At 37.0% G+C, this 14,870-nt stretch overlaps 2 protein-coding genes across 4 annotated transcripts; one reads left to right on the plus strand and one right to left on the minus strand.

The window, feature by feature from the left end:
• The first annotated feature begins 1,149 nt into the window (after positions 1-1,149).
• On the plus strand, positions 1,150-6,037 carry LOC113071336 (proton-coupled folate transporter). Of its 3 annotated transcripts, none has more exons than XM_026244700.1 (7): positions 1,150-1,596; positions 2,456-2,847; positions 2,928-3,388; positions 4,630-4,713; positions 4,815-4,971; positions 5,165-5,250; positions 5,437-6,037. In XM_026244700.1, the coding sequence occupies exons 1-6, from the start codon at positions 1,309-1,311 to the stop codon at positions 5,226-5,228; spliced, it is 1,446 nt and encodes a 481-aa protein (XP_026100485.1). In that variant the 5' UTR covers positions 1,150-1,308; the 3' UTR covers positions 5,229-5,250; positions 5,437-6,037. The 3 variants fall into 3 exon arrangements, with proteins under 3 accessions (XP_026100485.1, XP_026100486.1, XP_026100484.1); XM_026244701.1 differs by having other exon boundaries at positions 5,472-6,037; XM_026244699.1 differs by having other exon boundaries at positions 5,165-6,037.
• A 463-nt stretch (positions 6,038-6,500) lies between these two features.
• On the minus strand, positions 6,501-13,564 carry LOC113071335 (sterile alpha and TIR motif-containing protein 1-like). Its single transcript, XM_026244698.1, has 8 exons — positions 13,067-13,564; positions 11,530-12,148; positions 10,413-10,625; positions 9,349-9,440; positions 8,936-9,262; positions 8,255-8,444; positions 7,542-7,663; positions 6,501-7,353 (listed from the first exon to the last, which is right to left on the minus strand). Exons 1-8 carry the CDS (start codon positions 13,522-13,524, stop codon positions 7,233-7,235), a joined length of 2,142 nt encoding a protein of 713 aa, XP_026100483.1. The 5' UTR covers positions 13,525-13,564; the 3' UTR covers positions 6,501-7,232.
• Positions 13,565-14,870: the final 1,306 nt, after the last annotated feature.

Genomic DNA, 14,870 nt, shown 5'->3' on the forward strand with positions numbered 1-14,870 from the left:
CAATAAAATATCTTGTCTGAAATACTCATGACAACACAGAATCATGTCATGTTCCTTGAGAACATGAAGAATGTTATTGGAAAACCATTCATAAAGGTCAAGTGTTTGTATCTGTCAGTGTAATCTATCTTTAATGAGGAGCTGTCATTACCTTGGTCTCATCAAATGACAAAGTGCACTTAAAAGAGGTATAGTCATCTCTCTGTCTTTCTCTCTGTCGCTGCAACATGATCTCATAGATATTATCAGAGGAGCTGAAGGTCCCACACAAAAAAAAAAAGGAAAAGGGAAAAAAAAAAACGTTTTTCTCATGGCACTCCCATGTGAGGACAGTGTGACATAAATTTTATTGCTAACATTTTAATGACTCGACACCGCAGGTTATTTTGAAAGCACTTTCTAAGTATAATGTCACTGAGGTACACTAATGTTCAATTTACTAGATTTCACCTCTCTTTATCTTTGATATTCTCAACTTACAAAATTGTTGAAAATAAATTATTTTCATTTTTAGTATAAAGTCAAATTTCCCAAGAATTTCAAACTGTTAGCAGTTGATAAAAAATAAAGCCACTACCATTCCATAAAACATTTCAGAGAATCAAAAACAAATTATTTATTCTATACAGTTAAATACACATATAAATAAATAAATAAGTTATCTTAATCATTATTGTACACAAAGTAAATTACTTATTCATATCAAGTAGTGGATTAGTTTGAAATTGGATTTCACAAAGAGAGTAATTTATCTTGAGCAAGTGAAATCGATATATCGGCCTGCGGAGAAAAAATAAATCCCATTTGATAGGTTAAACCAAGTGCATTCCTTTTCAAAATCCTGTTATTACTTGAATCATGATCTGGCATGAATGTAATTAAATAAATGAATAATATTTCTACTATTTGCTGCTTCACATTGATTACAGAATTGGTTCACTAATCCCAATAGGTTTGTGCTTTATCTGATACGAAATGCTTGTAGAAAATTCAGGTATTTACTGTTATTTGAAATATAATAAACAACAAATACTATAAAAATGATTTACAAAATAAATGGCAAAAGATTTTGTTTAATCTATGGATGTAGGCTATTATTACGCTGTTGTATTTACCAAGAGTCTTTTCCAACGAGTATCAGAAGGGGGCGACAGCAGCACAGCAAACTGCATGGAAACACAGCAGCTTCCGTTCTGTAACAGTCACTGTCAGCAGTTTGCAATAACTGTTTGTTCAGATTGGTTATGTCAACACTGTTTTGTCGTGGTCAGTGTGATTGAGACATTGGGACTCTAAACGCTTTGAATCATGGATGATTCAGACACAGTCGCTATTATTGCGGAGGACCTGGAGTCGAGTGACTCCAGCAAAGTCTGTTTTTGTTTTAAGGTGCCACAAAACAAACGTTCACCGCCGTGTTCGTGTCCGTTTTCTGTGACCGTGGAGCCCGTTATGTTCCTGTCCACGTTCTCCATAGCTCTCCAGATGCCTCTGTACACGCAGTACCTGTGGGATCGTATCAGTGAAGATGTGGGATATAATGGAACAAAGGGAGGGGGATGTAATGCATCTACAGTCCAAGATCCTCTGCAGAAGGTAACAGATATTTGACACTTTATCTGGGTCTTGAACCCAGAGCGGGGTTTTTTTTTTTTTCAGAAATCTGCCGCTTCAGCACTTTTGTTATAAAGTTATTTTCCAGTATACCAATCGTATGCTACGCGTTACCAGTTCGATTCCTGAAACGAATCACACTTCTGTTCTGAGCAACAAAAAAATTAGGGATTCGAAAACATGCAATGAATCCCACCTAGTGTAGTCCTATTCCTGAATAAATTATTATCATGAGCCGCTTTTTCTTCGGTCAATTAAAAATGTAGCTCTACTGTGTTGTTAGATTCCCGACCGAGTGACTTTTCTGAGCCGCTCTGTTCAAAGAATGAAAATATACAGCGCTACCAGTGTAGCTAGTTCGATTCCCGAACGAATGGTTGACTTGTGAGTCGGTTCTTTTTAGTGAATCAAAACATATAGTAGGCTATGCCCTACCAATGAAGTCTGATTCCCAAAGGAATTAACGTTGTGAGACTTTTGTTTTTTATTCAGTAAATCACAAATTTATAGTGCAACCTGTCTAGTACATTATTGAACAAATGGTACTTATGAATCTGTCCTTTTTTAGTGAATCACAACAATGGACTAAAACAAATTGGAGCACCATTTAAGTCTGATTCTTAAACAAATTATACATGAACCAGTTAATTTTCCTAGTGAATTAAAAATTTGTGACTCATTTTACCAAAATATTTAGCCAAAAACCCTCTCACAAAAGGAGGCTGCTGCGTCAAGTAGCCTGCTAAAAAGACTACAGTAAATGTTTCCAAAAAGTAAACTCTAACAAACACTAAAGTGTCATAAAAGATGATTTAATATGTCTTTTGTTTCCGTCATCTAGGAAGTGGAGACTCTGACTGCACACTGGAGCCTGTACATCAATCTGGGTGGATTTGTAGTAGGGTTGATCATGGTGACCCTGCTGGGCTCCTGGAGCGACCATGCAGGTCGGCGTCTCGTTCTGATCATCCCTTCCCTTGGCCTGGCTGTTCAGGCGACCGTGTATTTGATTGTAATGTACCTGAAGCTGCCTGTGTTCTGGTTCCTCATTGGGAGAATCTGCAGCGGCCTGTCTGGGGACTTCAATGCCATTTTGGCCGGTTGCTTTGCATATGTGGCTGACACAAGTGCCAGGGGTTCTCGTACCTTTCGTGTGGCGATACTAGAGGCTTGTCTGGGATTGGCTGGTATGTTTGCGAGCATCATCGGAGGACAGTGGCGAAGGGCACAAGGGTATTTATCAATGTTTCATACATAACATTTCATAGATAAAAAAAAAAAAAATGTAAACAATGTTGTTTGTTACCCTCTAGGTATATCAACCCATTCTGGCTGGTATTGGCCACAAATCTTGCAACGGCCCTTTACGCATACCTTTTTGTGCCTGAAACGGTCACCCCTGACCCAGAGGCAAAGCTCCTCTCCACCAGGCACCACCAGGCCGTCTACCGCCTCTATGCATCTGAGGCACCGCAGGGGCGCAGAACTAAACTCTGGTTGTACACTCTCTGCTTCTTTTTGGTGGTGTCTGTACATTTCGGCTGCAGTGACCTCTATGTGCTGTATGAGTTGAGCGCGCCACTCTGCTGGGGTCCAGAGCTGATCGGTTATGGCTCTGCGGCCAAGCATCTGGCCTACCTCACTAGCCTAATGGGGCTGAGGGCCATGCAGTGCTGTCTGGAGGACTCCTGGGTGGCTTTGGTCGGCCTTACCTCTAATATAGTTGGCTTGATTGTGTTTTCGGTTGCTAACACTACAACTCTGATGTTTACAGGTAAGATCTCTTATTAATATATATATATATATATATATATATATATATATATATATATATATATATATATATATATATATATATATATATATATATAAGCCTCTTAAGTGCCAAATTTTCTTCTTAAATGAGCATTGTTGTCAGGCTTCAGTTATTTCACTTTAATGGCAATGACTAGGTTCCTTTCATTGCAATTAAAATGAATTAACTTAACATAAACAGCCTGAGAAAAATTATAATTTTAGAAGAACATTTCAGACAGGCTTTTGCATCTGAACTCTTAATTTATATATATATATATATATATATATATATATATATATATATATATATATATATATATATATATATATATATATATATATATATATATATAATATGTTTATATGGGTGTTTTTGAAATAAGTCTCTTATGCACTTGCACAGCAAAGTATAGTTTATTTAATCAAAAATACTGTAAAAACATTCATATTGTAAAATATTATTGCACATTTAAATAATTTTGGGGTATTTTAATGCATTTAAATGCATTAATTCTTGTCGTGACAGCTGAAATTTCAGCAGCCATTCATGTGACACTGAAGAGTTCTGTCTTCAGTGTCACATGATCCTTCAGAAATCAGTTTAAAATGCTGATTTGGTGTTTAAGAAACACGAAACATTTCCTGTTATTGTTGAAAACACTTGTGCTGCTGAATAATTTTGTAGAAACTGGGATACATTTTGTCAGGATTTGTATTAAATATAGAGTTCAAAAGAACAGTGCTTATTTGAAATTGATTATTTTTGCAACTGTATAAAAGTCTTTATTGTCATAAAAGTATTTAATTAAAAAACATAATGACCTAAAACCTTTGAATATGTCTATACAATATGTATATTTGTGGTTGTATATAAGCATATTATATTTTAAAATATTAAAATTTATATAATGTAAAAAAATATTTTTTTATTCATATTTATTAATTGATTATGCTAGTATATACTGATTGCACTAGTTTTATAATGTATTATTTACTGGTTAACAAAATCTTAAATATGCATTTAAGATATTAAGTTAATGTTCTTCTATTTATATACTGTATAGTCCTACATTACAGGATAAAGGTCAAGGTGTTGTCTCAAGACATTTCGAAATATATGGAGTGCACTGTCCTCCAGTGGCTGCATTATGTAAATGTGCATAAAAGAAATGAACATGCAGAAATGACAGAAACTGCTTATCTATCTGTTTTTGTCAGGATATGGGTTGTGCTTCCTTTTTATGGCCTCTACCCCAGTTCTGAGATCTAAACTGTCCAAGCTGGTGGACCCTTCAGAACAAGGTGAACTAGAACAGCCTTGCATCACAAAGAATAGTGTTGAATGACACAGAATGTTTTATTTATTATTAATTAATTATTATTTTTCTATAACTTCATCCTAGGTGCTCTGTTTGCTTCAGTGGCGTGTGTGGAAGGTCTGTGTTCACTAGTATCTAATGGGGTCTTTAACTCTCTTTACCCTGCCACCCTACACTTCATGAAAGGATTCCCCTTTATCTTTGGGGCCGTCATCCTCTTTATCCCAGCTGGCATTATCGGGTAAACCCTCGTTGGTCATTAATTATGCTTTTAGTTTGTAAAGTTAATTCAGGACAATTTACCCAGATTCACCCCGCCTAAATTAACCATTTAAAAAATATGTTAAAGTTTAAATTGGATTTAGATTTAAGCAGAATTATTTATGTCAGGGCTATATATTAATCTAAATATTTTTTCTATTTGATTTGTGCAGGGGCTTGGGTTGCCAGGAGAAGAAAGAGAGCAGAGAAAACAGAGAAGGCTCTGGAATATCCTGACACTGACATTTGATGATTTTAGGTCTTTTTTAATTTTAATTTTAATTTTTTTAAAGAAATTATTTTATTGAGTAAGGGCAGCCTTGCCATCACATAAATGACATTCTATTTTTAAAGTTAAAAATAGAAAGCACTTATTTTATAATAGTATTTTACAATACATATACTGTATTTTTGATCAAATTAATTCAGTCTTAATTCATAACAGGCTTTTTTTTTTTTATGAACCTCATCCGATTCCAGCATCAGCAGTTTTGGACATCAGCCATTTACAGTGAAAGTAAGCCACTGGTAGATAGATATAGCCAAAAAGTGTTAACACTGTGACTCTGTGGTGCTATCAAAACAGTTTCTGACCGGCCAGACACTAGCTTAACCAATAGCGTGAGTTTGGGTCGGCTGAGTTTAGGAAGCTGTTTTTGTAATTCTGTTTTATGAAAATGAAACATTTAAAACTGTGGGTATTAATATTTGAGTAAAAGCCATACTACGAATTCAGGACACACGATCACAGCTTTAACCCACACAGCTACTATCACAGTGATGTTCCTCCTTTTGCTAACAAGCTTGTCAGTTGTGTTCTAGATATTTCAAATCCGTGAAGCAGGTGATAATAATGTGGATGTGAGACTCTTGAATTATGGCTGTGTGGTTTGCCAATATGCTAACAGGAAGTGAAAATGTGTAAAAGATCTTTGTGTTTTGTGTATGTCTAAATTTGTTAAAGCCAGTCATCTCAGCAGTTTAATACAAGAAAATACACTGCAAAAAAAATGTAAGAGAATAACGTTTTTGAATGTTTTCCAAAACAAGCCTTATTGCTGTTTATTTCTGGAAAAAGAACATTTCATTATTTAATTGTACATATTTTAAAGGCTGCATTTCACCTGAAAGACATTAGGATAAACACCATAAGGCAACAACAGGGAGCTTGAGGTGTTAAGAAGCTGTTAGTAAATGTTCATCTGCATTTTCACAGTGACTGAAAATGCATCATTGACTTAAAGTTGCTGCATAATATTCTCGGAAATTCTAAGAATGCCTCTACACTAGTCTTTTGAGTCCTGAAACTGTTGTTTCAGGGTTTGTTTCTAATACTGCGTGAAATGATTAATGACTATAATGATTAATATTGAGCTTTATGAACTGTTGTGAAATATTCTTAGAGGTGAAAAATGTGTCATTTGCCTTTTGAATGATGCACTGTACATGATATCAGAACTTGCTTAACAGCCTGCACAAACCTGTAGTAAGAAAACAAATTATTGACTATTTTTGGATTAATTAACTGAACTAGAATAAACTGAGGTTTTAACATTTCATAAGGCTTTCTTTCAAAAGTCTACTGACAATACTATAACGCAAGATTATCTAGTACTACCTGGCTATGGATTGACTATGCTTAGATTTATGCTGATATCATAAATACAAATCGTAATGCAGAAATCGGTTCAGCTGCCTGAGTTACAGAAATGTATGACACAATTCTTGGAGCACAGTCAGTACAGTTTGATTACTAATGCACAATTTAAGGAGTGTTCGGTGTCATTTAGAGCCACAAATGCTGTCAACAGACATAAAGCTGTAAATAATATTTAAGGAGCGGTGACATTTACTTTAGCGAATTTTGCAGAAAAATTCCCCATGGAGATTTCACACCGGGTTCAGGTTAGTCACACAAACTCACCACATCGACCAACAGACAGCTACTCGGTTTGAAATTGAAGATACTTCATATATTGCTACACCATTGATGAGATGGACTGTTATTCCCCTGTAAAATACTGCCAAAACTTTGCTAATGTGAGTGCACCTTGTAAATTCCATTGTATCTTTGGATAGGTTACACTTATGTATCTATCTAGACCGGCTACATGCATACAACCAAAGGAAACACTGGCCTCTGAGGGGTAAGCAGGTGTGTTCTGATTACGCAGTGGTCATTATTGGAAACACCTACTTATTAGGCATAATAAAGGGGGTTTTATTGGTCAGATGTATGTATTATTTCTTTTGTGGCTCTTTTTTGTCTGTTTTGGTTCCGTCTGGTTGCTCTTGGCTTGGGCATCCCTTGAGGAATCGTAGAATCTTTTCAATAGTGGCATCTTGATACTCATGGGACCACCTGTGACATTGAGAAGAGATTTACGTTAATTCTTTGTACAATTCGATTATTTTAGATTCGTCTCTACATTAAAAGCTTTTATTGATCTGGTGGCCAATTTTAACAACTACGAGTTACTGAGCAGTGGAAAGCGTACTGTATATCATAGAATTACTAAACATGTTTAGTCAGGCAGAGTGTTGACTCACTTAATGCCATTAAATTTGAGAATGCTACTCATGTCCTCTGGCAGAGAGGCCGGATCAGGCCACACAAAGTTATCAGTGACAGGAACAATGTTCTTCTTCCCACTCAGGGCGGTGACAATCTCCTGTGGATAATATAAATCAAAATGTTTAACCTTACAGCTGACTGACAATATTAATACACCTAATTACATATTTCAAGGTGTTGGCAGAAGGACGTTTTGGCATCTTTTGAGAACAGATTTAAGGATCCTCAAATAGAGATTATAATTGGGATAATGACTGAAGCTTTCAGGAGTGTATTTTCAGTCCAGTTTCAGCATGTGGCCTGAACTATGAGTAAATATGGCTTTATATTAGTGCAGGGCAACGATTTATCGCATCCAAAATAAAGGTTTTTGTTTATATATTATATGTGTGTACTGTATATATTTATTATGTATATATAAAAACACATACAGTAAATATTTAAAAAATATTTACATGTATATATTTATATTCTTGAAATTGATATTATATATATTTAAACATGACATATTCTTCTTAAATATATACATGCATGTGTGTGTTTTTATATATACCTAATATATATACAGCACACATATTATGTACACAAAAATATTTATTTTGGATGCGATTAAATCGCAATTAGTTGCTGCCCAGCACTACATTATTTATAAGTACAGTTAGATCAAAGAAGGGTTTCTGCTTCTAACCTTATGAACCCAGTCTTTCATAGCCACGTCGCCCATGCATTTGTCCAGCGCGTTGGCTGACAGCACCAAAATGAAGTTGCGTGCTCGCTGTACACTCGTGATCAGTTTCTCCTCAAACCTGCCAGCTTCCAGTTTCTCCACGTCGATGAAGACGCTGAAACCACGCAATTGTAGATGCACCTTCAGTAGGCTGCAGAGAAAGATAAGAACAGGAGACGTAGGGTTTATTTCAACCAATAACTGGCCAATATTCAAATTCTATACTACTTTGTGTAACTAAATAAATGAAAAGCAAAATACCAGAAACAATGATTTCAAATAATTCTATATTTGAACTTAGAGATCACTATATCATAATGAAAAATAGTACATCCATTCTTCAAACAACAGTAGGAAACAAGTATATTTCATTCGAGATCTGCAAGAGAACATTAAATATTACATTGAACGGTGTTATTAAAACTATAAAGCAATTTTAAATATGAACTTTAAGTGAGTTACATGATTGCAGATGTAACCTAAATGTAAAAAGTTAAAATAAAATAGGATAAATGTGCATGTGTAATCAATATGTACAGATATATTTTGCATACATTAACTCTCATTCAAATAGAACCTGGGTAACTAAATAGGTGCCATTACTGTAAAGAGACTTAAGAGCTGTTTCATTTGAGCTCTGACCTGGCAAGCTGTGAACCTGTAGTGCGACGGTAGCTGATGAACACATCAGGGCCCGCAGGTTGGGAATCGGTTAAGCAGGGTTTAGCGGGGCGGCGGACAGAAGAAAGGATCTTTGCACGGTGGATTCCATTCTCTACATTGCAGTCAGACAGCAACTGTTGCTCTGTAATGTGGATTATATTGTTCCGATCGACTCCTGACTGAACCAAGCCATAGGTGTACTGACGGAATCGTGGGTCTATATCAGCTAGCCAGTCTGCCAGGTTATTGGGGTCACATGTGGAGTAGTTTGCATAGGTTTTCAGAACACGCAGATCTCGAAGAAACCTGTACAGAAGTTATCAGAGAACTGCTATTGGTTATGATAATACAATAAAAATGCTTCTACTTCACTTATTTAAAATAGCACTTGCCTCTTGCGAGTGAGCCCAGAAGTCATGCCCAGATCCTGGATCAGATCCTGTTCTGTGATATTGAGCAGTAGATCTCCATCCACCTGCAGTTCCTGAAAGATATGGTACTGATCAAAACAGCAACAAACAACTTCAAGATATCATCATATCCTCCAGCTTTATCTGAGGTTAAGGCCCAATCCCAATTCTACCCCTTAGCCCTTCCCCTTTCTCGATTCTCTTTTGGTTGGAGGGGAAAGGGGAAGGACCAGATAGCCCTTCAAAGGAAGATTTTTCAGGACCACACTTCAAACGAAGGGGTATGAATTATCTCGGAAACATGGCTGCTACAGCGAACAAAAAAAGACACATAAATATTTTTTGGCATAAATAAAGATTTTAACGAAAGGATTCATTTGTTTTATGTTACATTCATTTGTGAGTTCATATTAGTGGTCATGTTACTCAAAGAAATCTTTGCAAAAAAACGCTAATATTTGCTAACGTCATATCATTACAGACTGCATGATAGTACCACAGCATATGTCTGATCAGGGCGATAACTGCCGTAGACATTGATGGGGGCTAACCCCCCTAATAATAAGAAATCACTAAACCATTTTCTCAAATATTGCCTATTCGAGAGAGAGAGAGAGAGAGAGAGAGAAATGAAAGTTGCATGTATTCGCGTCTGTGCGATTATCTTTTTAGATTGAGTTTACTTACAAAACAGCGATGTAATGGATGTAATGTAGCGATTCAGTATTTAAACTGTATTTAATAAAAGTTGTGGGGCAGCGTTGACAAATTTATTTTCTCCTGGATGTGTGAGCTGCGCGATTTCCGATATGTGTCATGTCATATGTGCAGTAAGCACCTCATTAATTCAGAACAATAATTAAAGGCTCTAATGCACACCAGCACACCAGTATGTGTGTGTGTTGTAAGAGCTAGACGACGAATGATGGCGTGTGACGTCATGGTAGTGGTGTCCCAATCCTTAGGGGAATATTTTCTCCCCTAGGGGTATAAAATAGAATTGGGATTGGGCCTAAATACACAGGAAATGGGAGCTGTGTACAAACCTGAAACCGTTCAATGAATGTACTGAAGCCAATCTGCTGCAGCCAGGTCTGTACCTCTCCGCTCTTCCAGTTGGGTACAGATGAAAGGATACGCCTCGGGACGTCCTCGCTCATCATTGTTAAGGCCCTCTTAGCCAGAGAGCAGACGGTTCCATTACTGGAGTACATGACAATTCTCTTCAGGCTCTGAACAGCTCCAATCTCCTGAAATATCTGAGTAGAAAGATCCAGGGGAAAAAAAGTACAATTTAATGTAGGAATATTTTAAATATTACAGCGCCCTGCATTATACTGACTGAATGAAATACTTGTTTTTAACTCATTTTGGAGTGATGATTTAAAAAAATAGTATCTGTTTTGCTCTAGCACACTTTCTCACAATATATGATGTGCATTTCATACTATTTTTGCTTTTCGATAACCATTTGTAAGGTGAAGACGTCTGATATTATCCCATAATCACAAATCAGAAAAAAATCAGTATTAAATCAGAATCAGAAAAAAACGTGACAAAGACATGATTCCTATCTTCATCTCCGCCAGAGATGAAGATCTCCTCATGCATAATCCTGACTTCCACTCCTTTGCAGATTGTAAGCTAAATGATAAATTCTGAAAACTTGATATTTGCCTGTTATTAATATATTAATAAGTACAGTAAATATTTATATTTTAAATAAAAGTTTTTATTGATATTTTGGATAAATTAAATACAAATCAGCAGTATTTTTTAAAGACAAAGTGCTGTTATTTATGCTTCTGTCTTCGAATAAGATAAATTATATAAACATATTATATATATGTAAGTTACTTTATATCAAATATTATATAAATATATGTTTAGCCATTCCATGATATATATTATTTATACTAAGTGTCTAAGTACATAAACCTGTAAATCTGCAGTATTAAAATTATATGTATATATAAAATCGATCTAAAGTCTCCAGAATTTATTAGTCATTCTCAGTAGAAAGTGCCCAAGCAACAATGCTCAAAAACGTTGCCCAGCAAAATTGCTTAAAACGTCGGCCTGTGTATCATCAGCCTAAGAGAATCTCACTCATCAGTAACACAGTGTGAAAGCATATAAAACTGAATATAGTGTCTGCCTGACCTTGGTATTACGTTGACGGGACTTGATACTAGTCTCCACACACAGATAGAACGCAGCGATGCATTTCCCCTCCAGACGTGTGCCATCCAGCAGGGGCAGTAAGTGCTGCAGGTCTGCAGCCGTACGGCCCTGCATGCTGTCTGCGCTGTCCGACAAGTTGCGTGCAAACTCTTCAGGGTCCAACGAGGCAATGAATGGCTCCACCAGCTCCAGAGTACCAGACTTGACCACTTCTTTCTCTATCTCCCTATTAGCCGCCAGCACAGCCACGGCCAGGCATGCATGAAACCGGATCAGCTCATCTTCTTTGGAGAACGCCAGTGGGAACAGCCATTCTGCTGCCTGTTTTTCGATCATCAGCTTCTGGCAGCGGTGCCCACCGTACATGGCACAATTTGCCAGGGCAACGGCGCAGTGCCGAAGTACAGTTGGGTCTGTTCCACGGCACCAGTACAGGAGGCTGTCCAGTGCTCCGTTAGTGATGAGCTGCGCAGATGTCTCCTCTGTGTGTTTAAACATGTGCTCAAGGATGCCCGACACGCTCCTTGCCAGCTGGGCATCCTCCTGCTCACGGGTCAGGTTCAGGATGACCCCAAGCCCCATACGTGCCACATAGTCCCTGCAGAAAAATACAAAAACAAGCATTTAAAAGAATTTGGATGCATATATGCCTTTTATCCAACAAATATGCTATATACTAATATTAAATATATTATTACATAATATCAAACCAAATGGCACCTGCAAATAAATCACACAAGACACTTACTCCCAATATGATTTTTAGTGGCTTTAGGAACAATTTATACACCTGTGGTATGACTATGGTGAATATATTACCTTGTCAGATGAAAACAAAACAATGTTGATGTAGCTTTTCAGTCACTTTGAACTTCTTTTTGTCCTGTTTTTGGTATCTATCTATCTATCTATCTATATATCTATTTATTACTTTTTGTACAAATGCAGGACAGGACTGGAATTAAAAATTCAGCCCTGACTATGACAATATTAGTTAACTGTTAAGCACTGATTTTGAGTTAGAATGCAAAGAAGTAAATTTTATAAATATCTTCGTGAAACATTATCTTTATAATGATTTTTTGGGATAAAAATAAAAAAAAATCGATATATTTGACTCATACAATGTATTTTTGTCTATTGCTACAAATATAACCATGCTACGTAAGATGGGTTTTCTGGTCCAGACTCACATATGATATCTCAGAACAGTTATTTTAAGTATATTATTCAGAGAGTATGATTATTTTCATTACATTACATGCTTAATGGATTATAGCACCTTTACTTTTATATTTCTTTTACGAAAAAACATATTCTTAAGAAAAAAACTTATTTTTGAACAGTATATCTCATTTTTATTCATTTTAAACCAAATAAACTGTATGCAAAATTATTGTGCCACTTTGTTTGATATTATGACTAATACAACACCATTCATTCATTTTAAATGTGACTTGCTTCCAAATACTTTTAGGCCCTACAAACAACACAATTTATCAAAAATGTTCCTTACCTGTTTTCTGAGACCAAAATCTGCTCTAGGAGCTTGGCAGACTCGTATGTGATTTCTTCAGGCGGTGTCTGCAGCAGCAGCAACAGCAGCTCCAGACCCCCATCCAGCCGGATCCTGTTGCAGATCTCCTCCGCTACCTGTCGGCCCACTGTGGGCAGGACCCAGGCCTCCTTGACGAGCTGGAAAGTCTCAGCAATGGCCAGACGGGTCTCCTCCAAATCTCCAGTGTCTTTTGAAGACTTGAGTGTTTGGATGGCGGAGCGCAGCGCGGGAAGAGAGCTGTCCAACACGGCCTGGACGTCGGTGCTGATCCCCGGAGACACAGCCCTAGGGCCGGAGCTCGTCCTCCGCTTGTGTAGCCGATTACTGACATATTCAGGAACCGTGAGTCTGTCAGTGCTAAACATGGAGAAATAACGGCAAAACTTGCTGATATAAACGACAAGAGACAAAAACATCTAGTTGCCAGCTGTTTCTCTGTTATAACAACAGTTCTGATGCTTCTTGTCTTTCAGGCGTGACAAAGAAATTATCGCGTCGCTGTCATTCCGAAGCAAATCATTAATGTGTAATGCGTGGGAAACAGTTTAGTTCATTATCCTGCGGATGTCAGAGAAAAATAATAAACACAAATGAAGTCAGAGCAATTGTTTCGTTTTAAGAATCCACTGTTAGAAATGACCCAAAAAAAAAACATCAAATAACAAGATAACGCTGTCAGAATGGCTTGATGTTAAAACGACAGTGCGTTAGCTGGTTGGTATCGCTGTATACTGGCAATTGGTTGAGTTTTGTCAGACAAAGACGACTATTTCCAATGTCCTTTTTCCACCCTCGGACAGATTCCTCTGAAACCCAGTTGTAGCGTTGCTTATACATTAAAATAAAACACCGTGATGTCGTTATATCTGTAAAAAGTCAAGATCGTTGATAATGAATCCTCAAGCATCCTCAGCGTCTGTTTATAGACCCGCCCAGTGTATCAAGCCAGAAGCGGAAATCAACCTCAGCACCACAGTCACACTTTAGTTCAATGCCCCCTGGTGGACAAAGACTGTATGGAACGTAAGCTTTTATTTTTATTGTATATTTCTGCCTAAATACCACATCCGCAATATATTTTTAATAATAATTTTTAAATTTTATGTGTTTGCAGTACACAAGCCAGCTAAGACAGCTCACTCCCACTGTGTGACCCTGTCTGTCTCTCGCTGACAGACTAGTGTGCACACATACACACAGGACGTGCAAAAGTCTGCATTTGAACAGTCAATAGCAAATACTTTAACTAATAACAAAACATAGACTACTTACAATAGGTGATTCAGAAGCACCAGATTGTTGTAGCAAAGCCAGAATTACCTCCTCTCCAAGGTTCATGTAAATGTCATCCATAAAATGCGTTGCTGCTCTGTTGTAAGTAATCTTAAAGATTCCTAAATGCATCTATTTTCAGAAAGCCAAATGAAGTGATTTTGCTTTCACCTAGATACACACAGCATCTCCCTGACATGGCCGCTTCAACACTAACTGCAGTTACTGAAACCACACCTTCATCTTTGCGTAAACATTTGGGCGGCATTACACAAATATTTCCACATAGTGACGTAGATATATGGGGCGTGTTTGAATGAGCCATTTTTAGGGGGGCGTGGCAGAGTCTTAACTTCGATAAAGAATATCTCTTTGGTTTTGATACTTCAGTCTTGGCAACTTCAGGGATCTTATCTATGCACAATCAGCTTGTAACATTCCAAAGAGAAAGGAAAACTTGAAATCGCATCATTTGACCCCTTTAAGACAA

This window comes from Carassius auratus, unplaced genomic scaffold, assembly GCF_003368295.1.
Source record: "Carassius auratus strain Wakin unplaced genomic scaffold, ASM336829v1 scaf_tig00007131, whole genome shotgun sequence".
In the NCBI taxonomy this organism is placed as follows: domain Eukaryota; kingdom Metazoa; phylum Chordata; class Actinopteri; order Cypriniformes; family Cyprinidae; genus Carassius; species Carassius auratus.

Coding starts and splice junctions, on each gene's coding strand:
- LOC113071336 (XM_026244699.1), top strand. CDS start 1,309: ATGGATGATTCAGACACAGTCGCTATTATTGCGGAGGACCTGGAGTCG. Junction 1,597..2,455: donor TCCAAGATCCTCTGCAGAAG/GTAACAGATATT, acceptor TCCGTCATCTAG/GAAGTGGAGACTCTGACTGC. Junction 2,848..2,927: donor CAGTGGCGAAGGGCACAAGG/GTATTTATCAAT, acceptor GTTACCCTCTAG/GTATATCAACCCATTCTGGC.
- LOC113071335 (XM_026244698.1), bottom strand. CDS start 13,524: ATGTTTTTGTCTCTTGTCGTTTATATCAGCAAGTTTTGCCGTTATTTC. Junction 8,445..8,935: donor ACAGGTTCACAGCTTGCCAG/GTCAGAGCTCAA, acceptor CTTTCTCTGCAG/CCTACTGAAGGTGCATCTAC. Junction 7,354..7,541: donor CTCAAATTTAATGGCATTAA/GTGAGTCAACAC, acceptor TCAATGTCACAG/GTGGTCCCATGAGTATCAAG.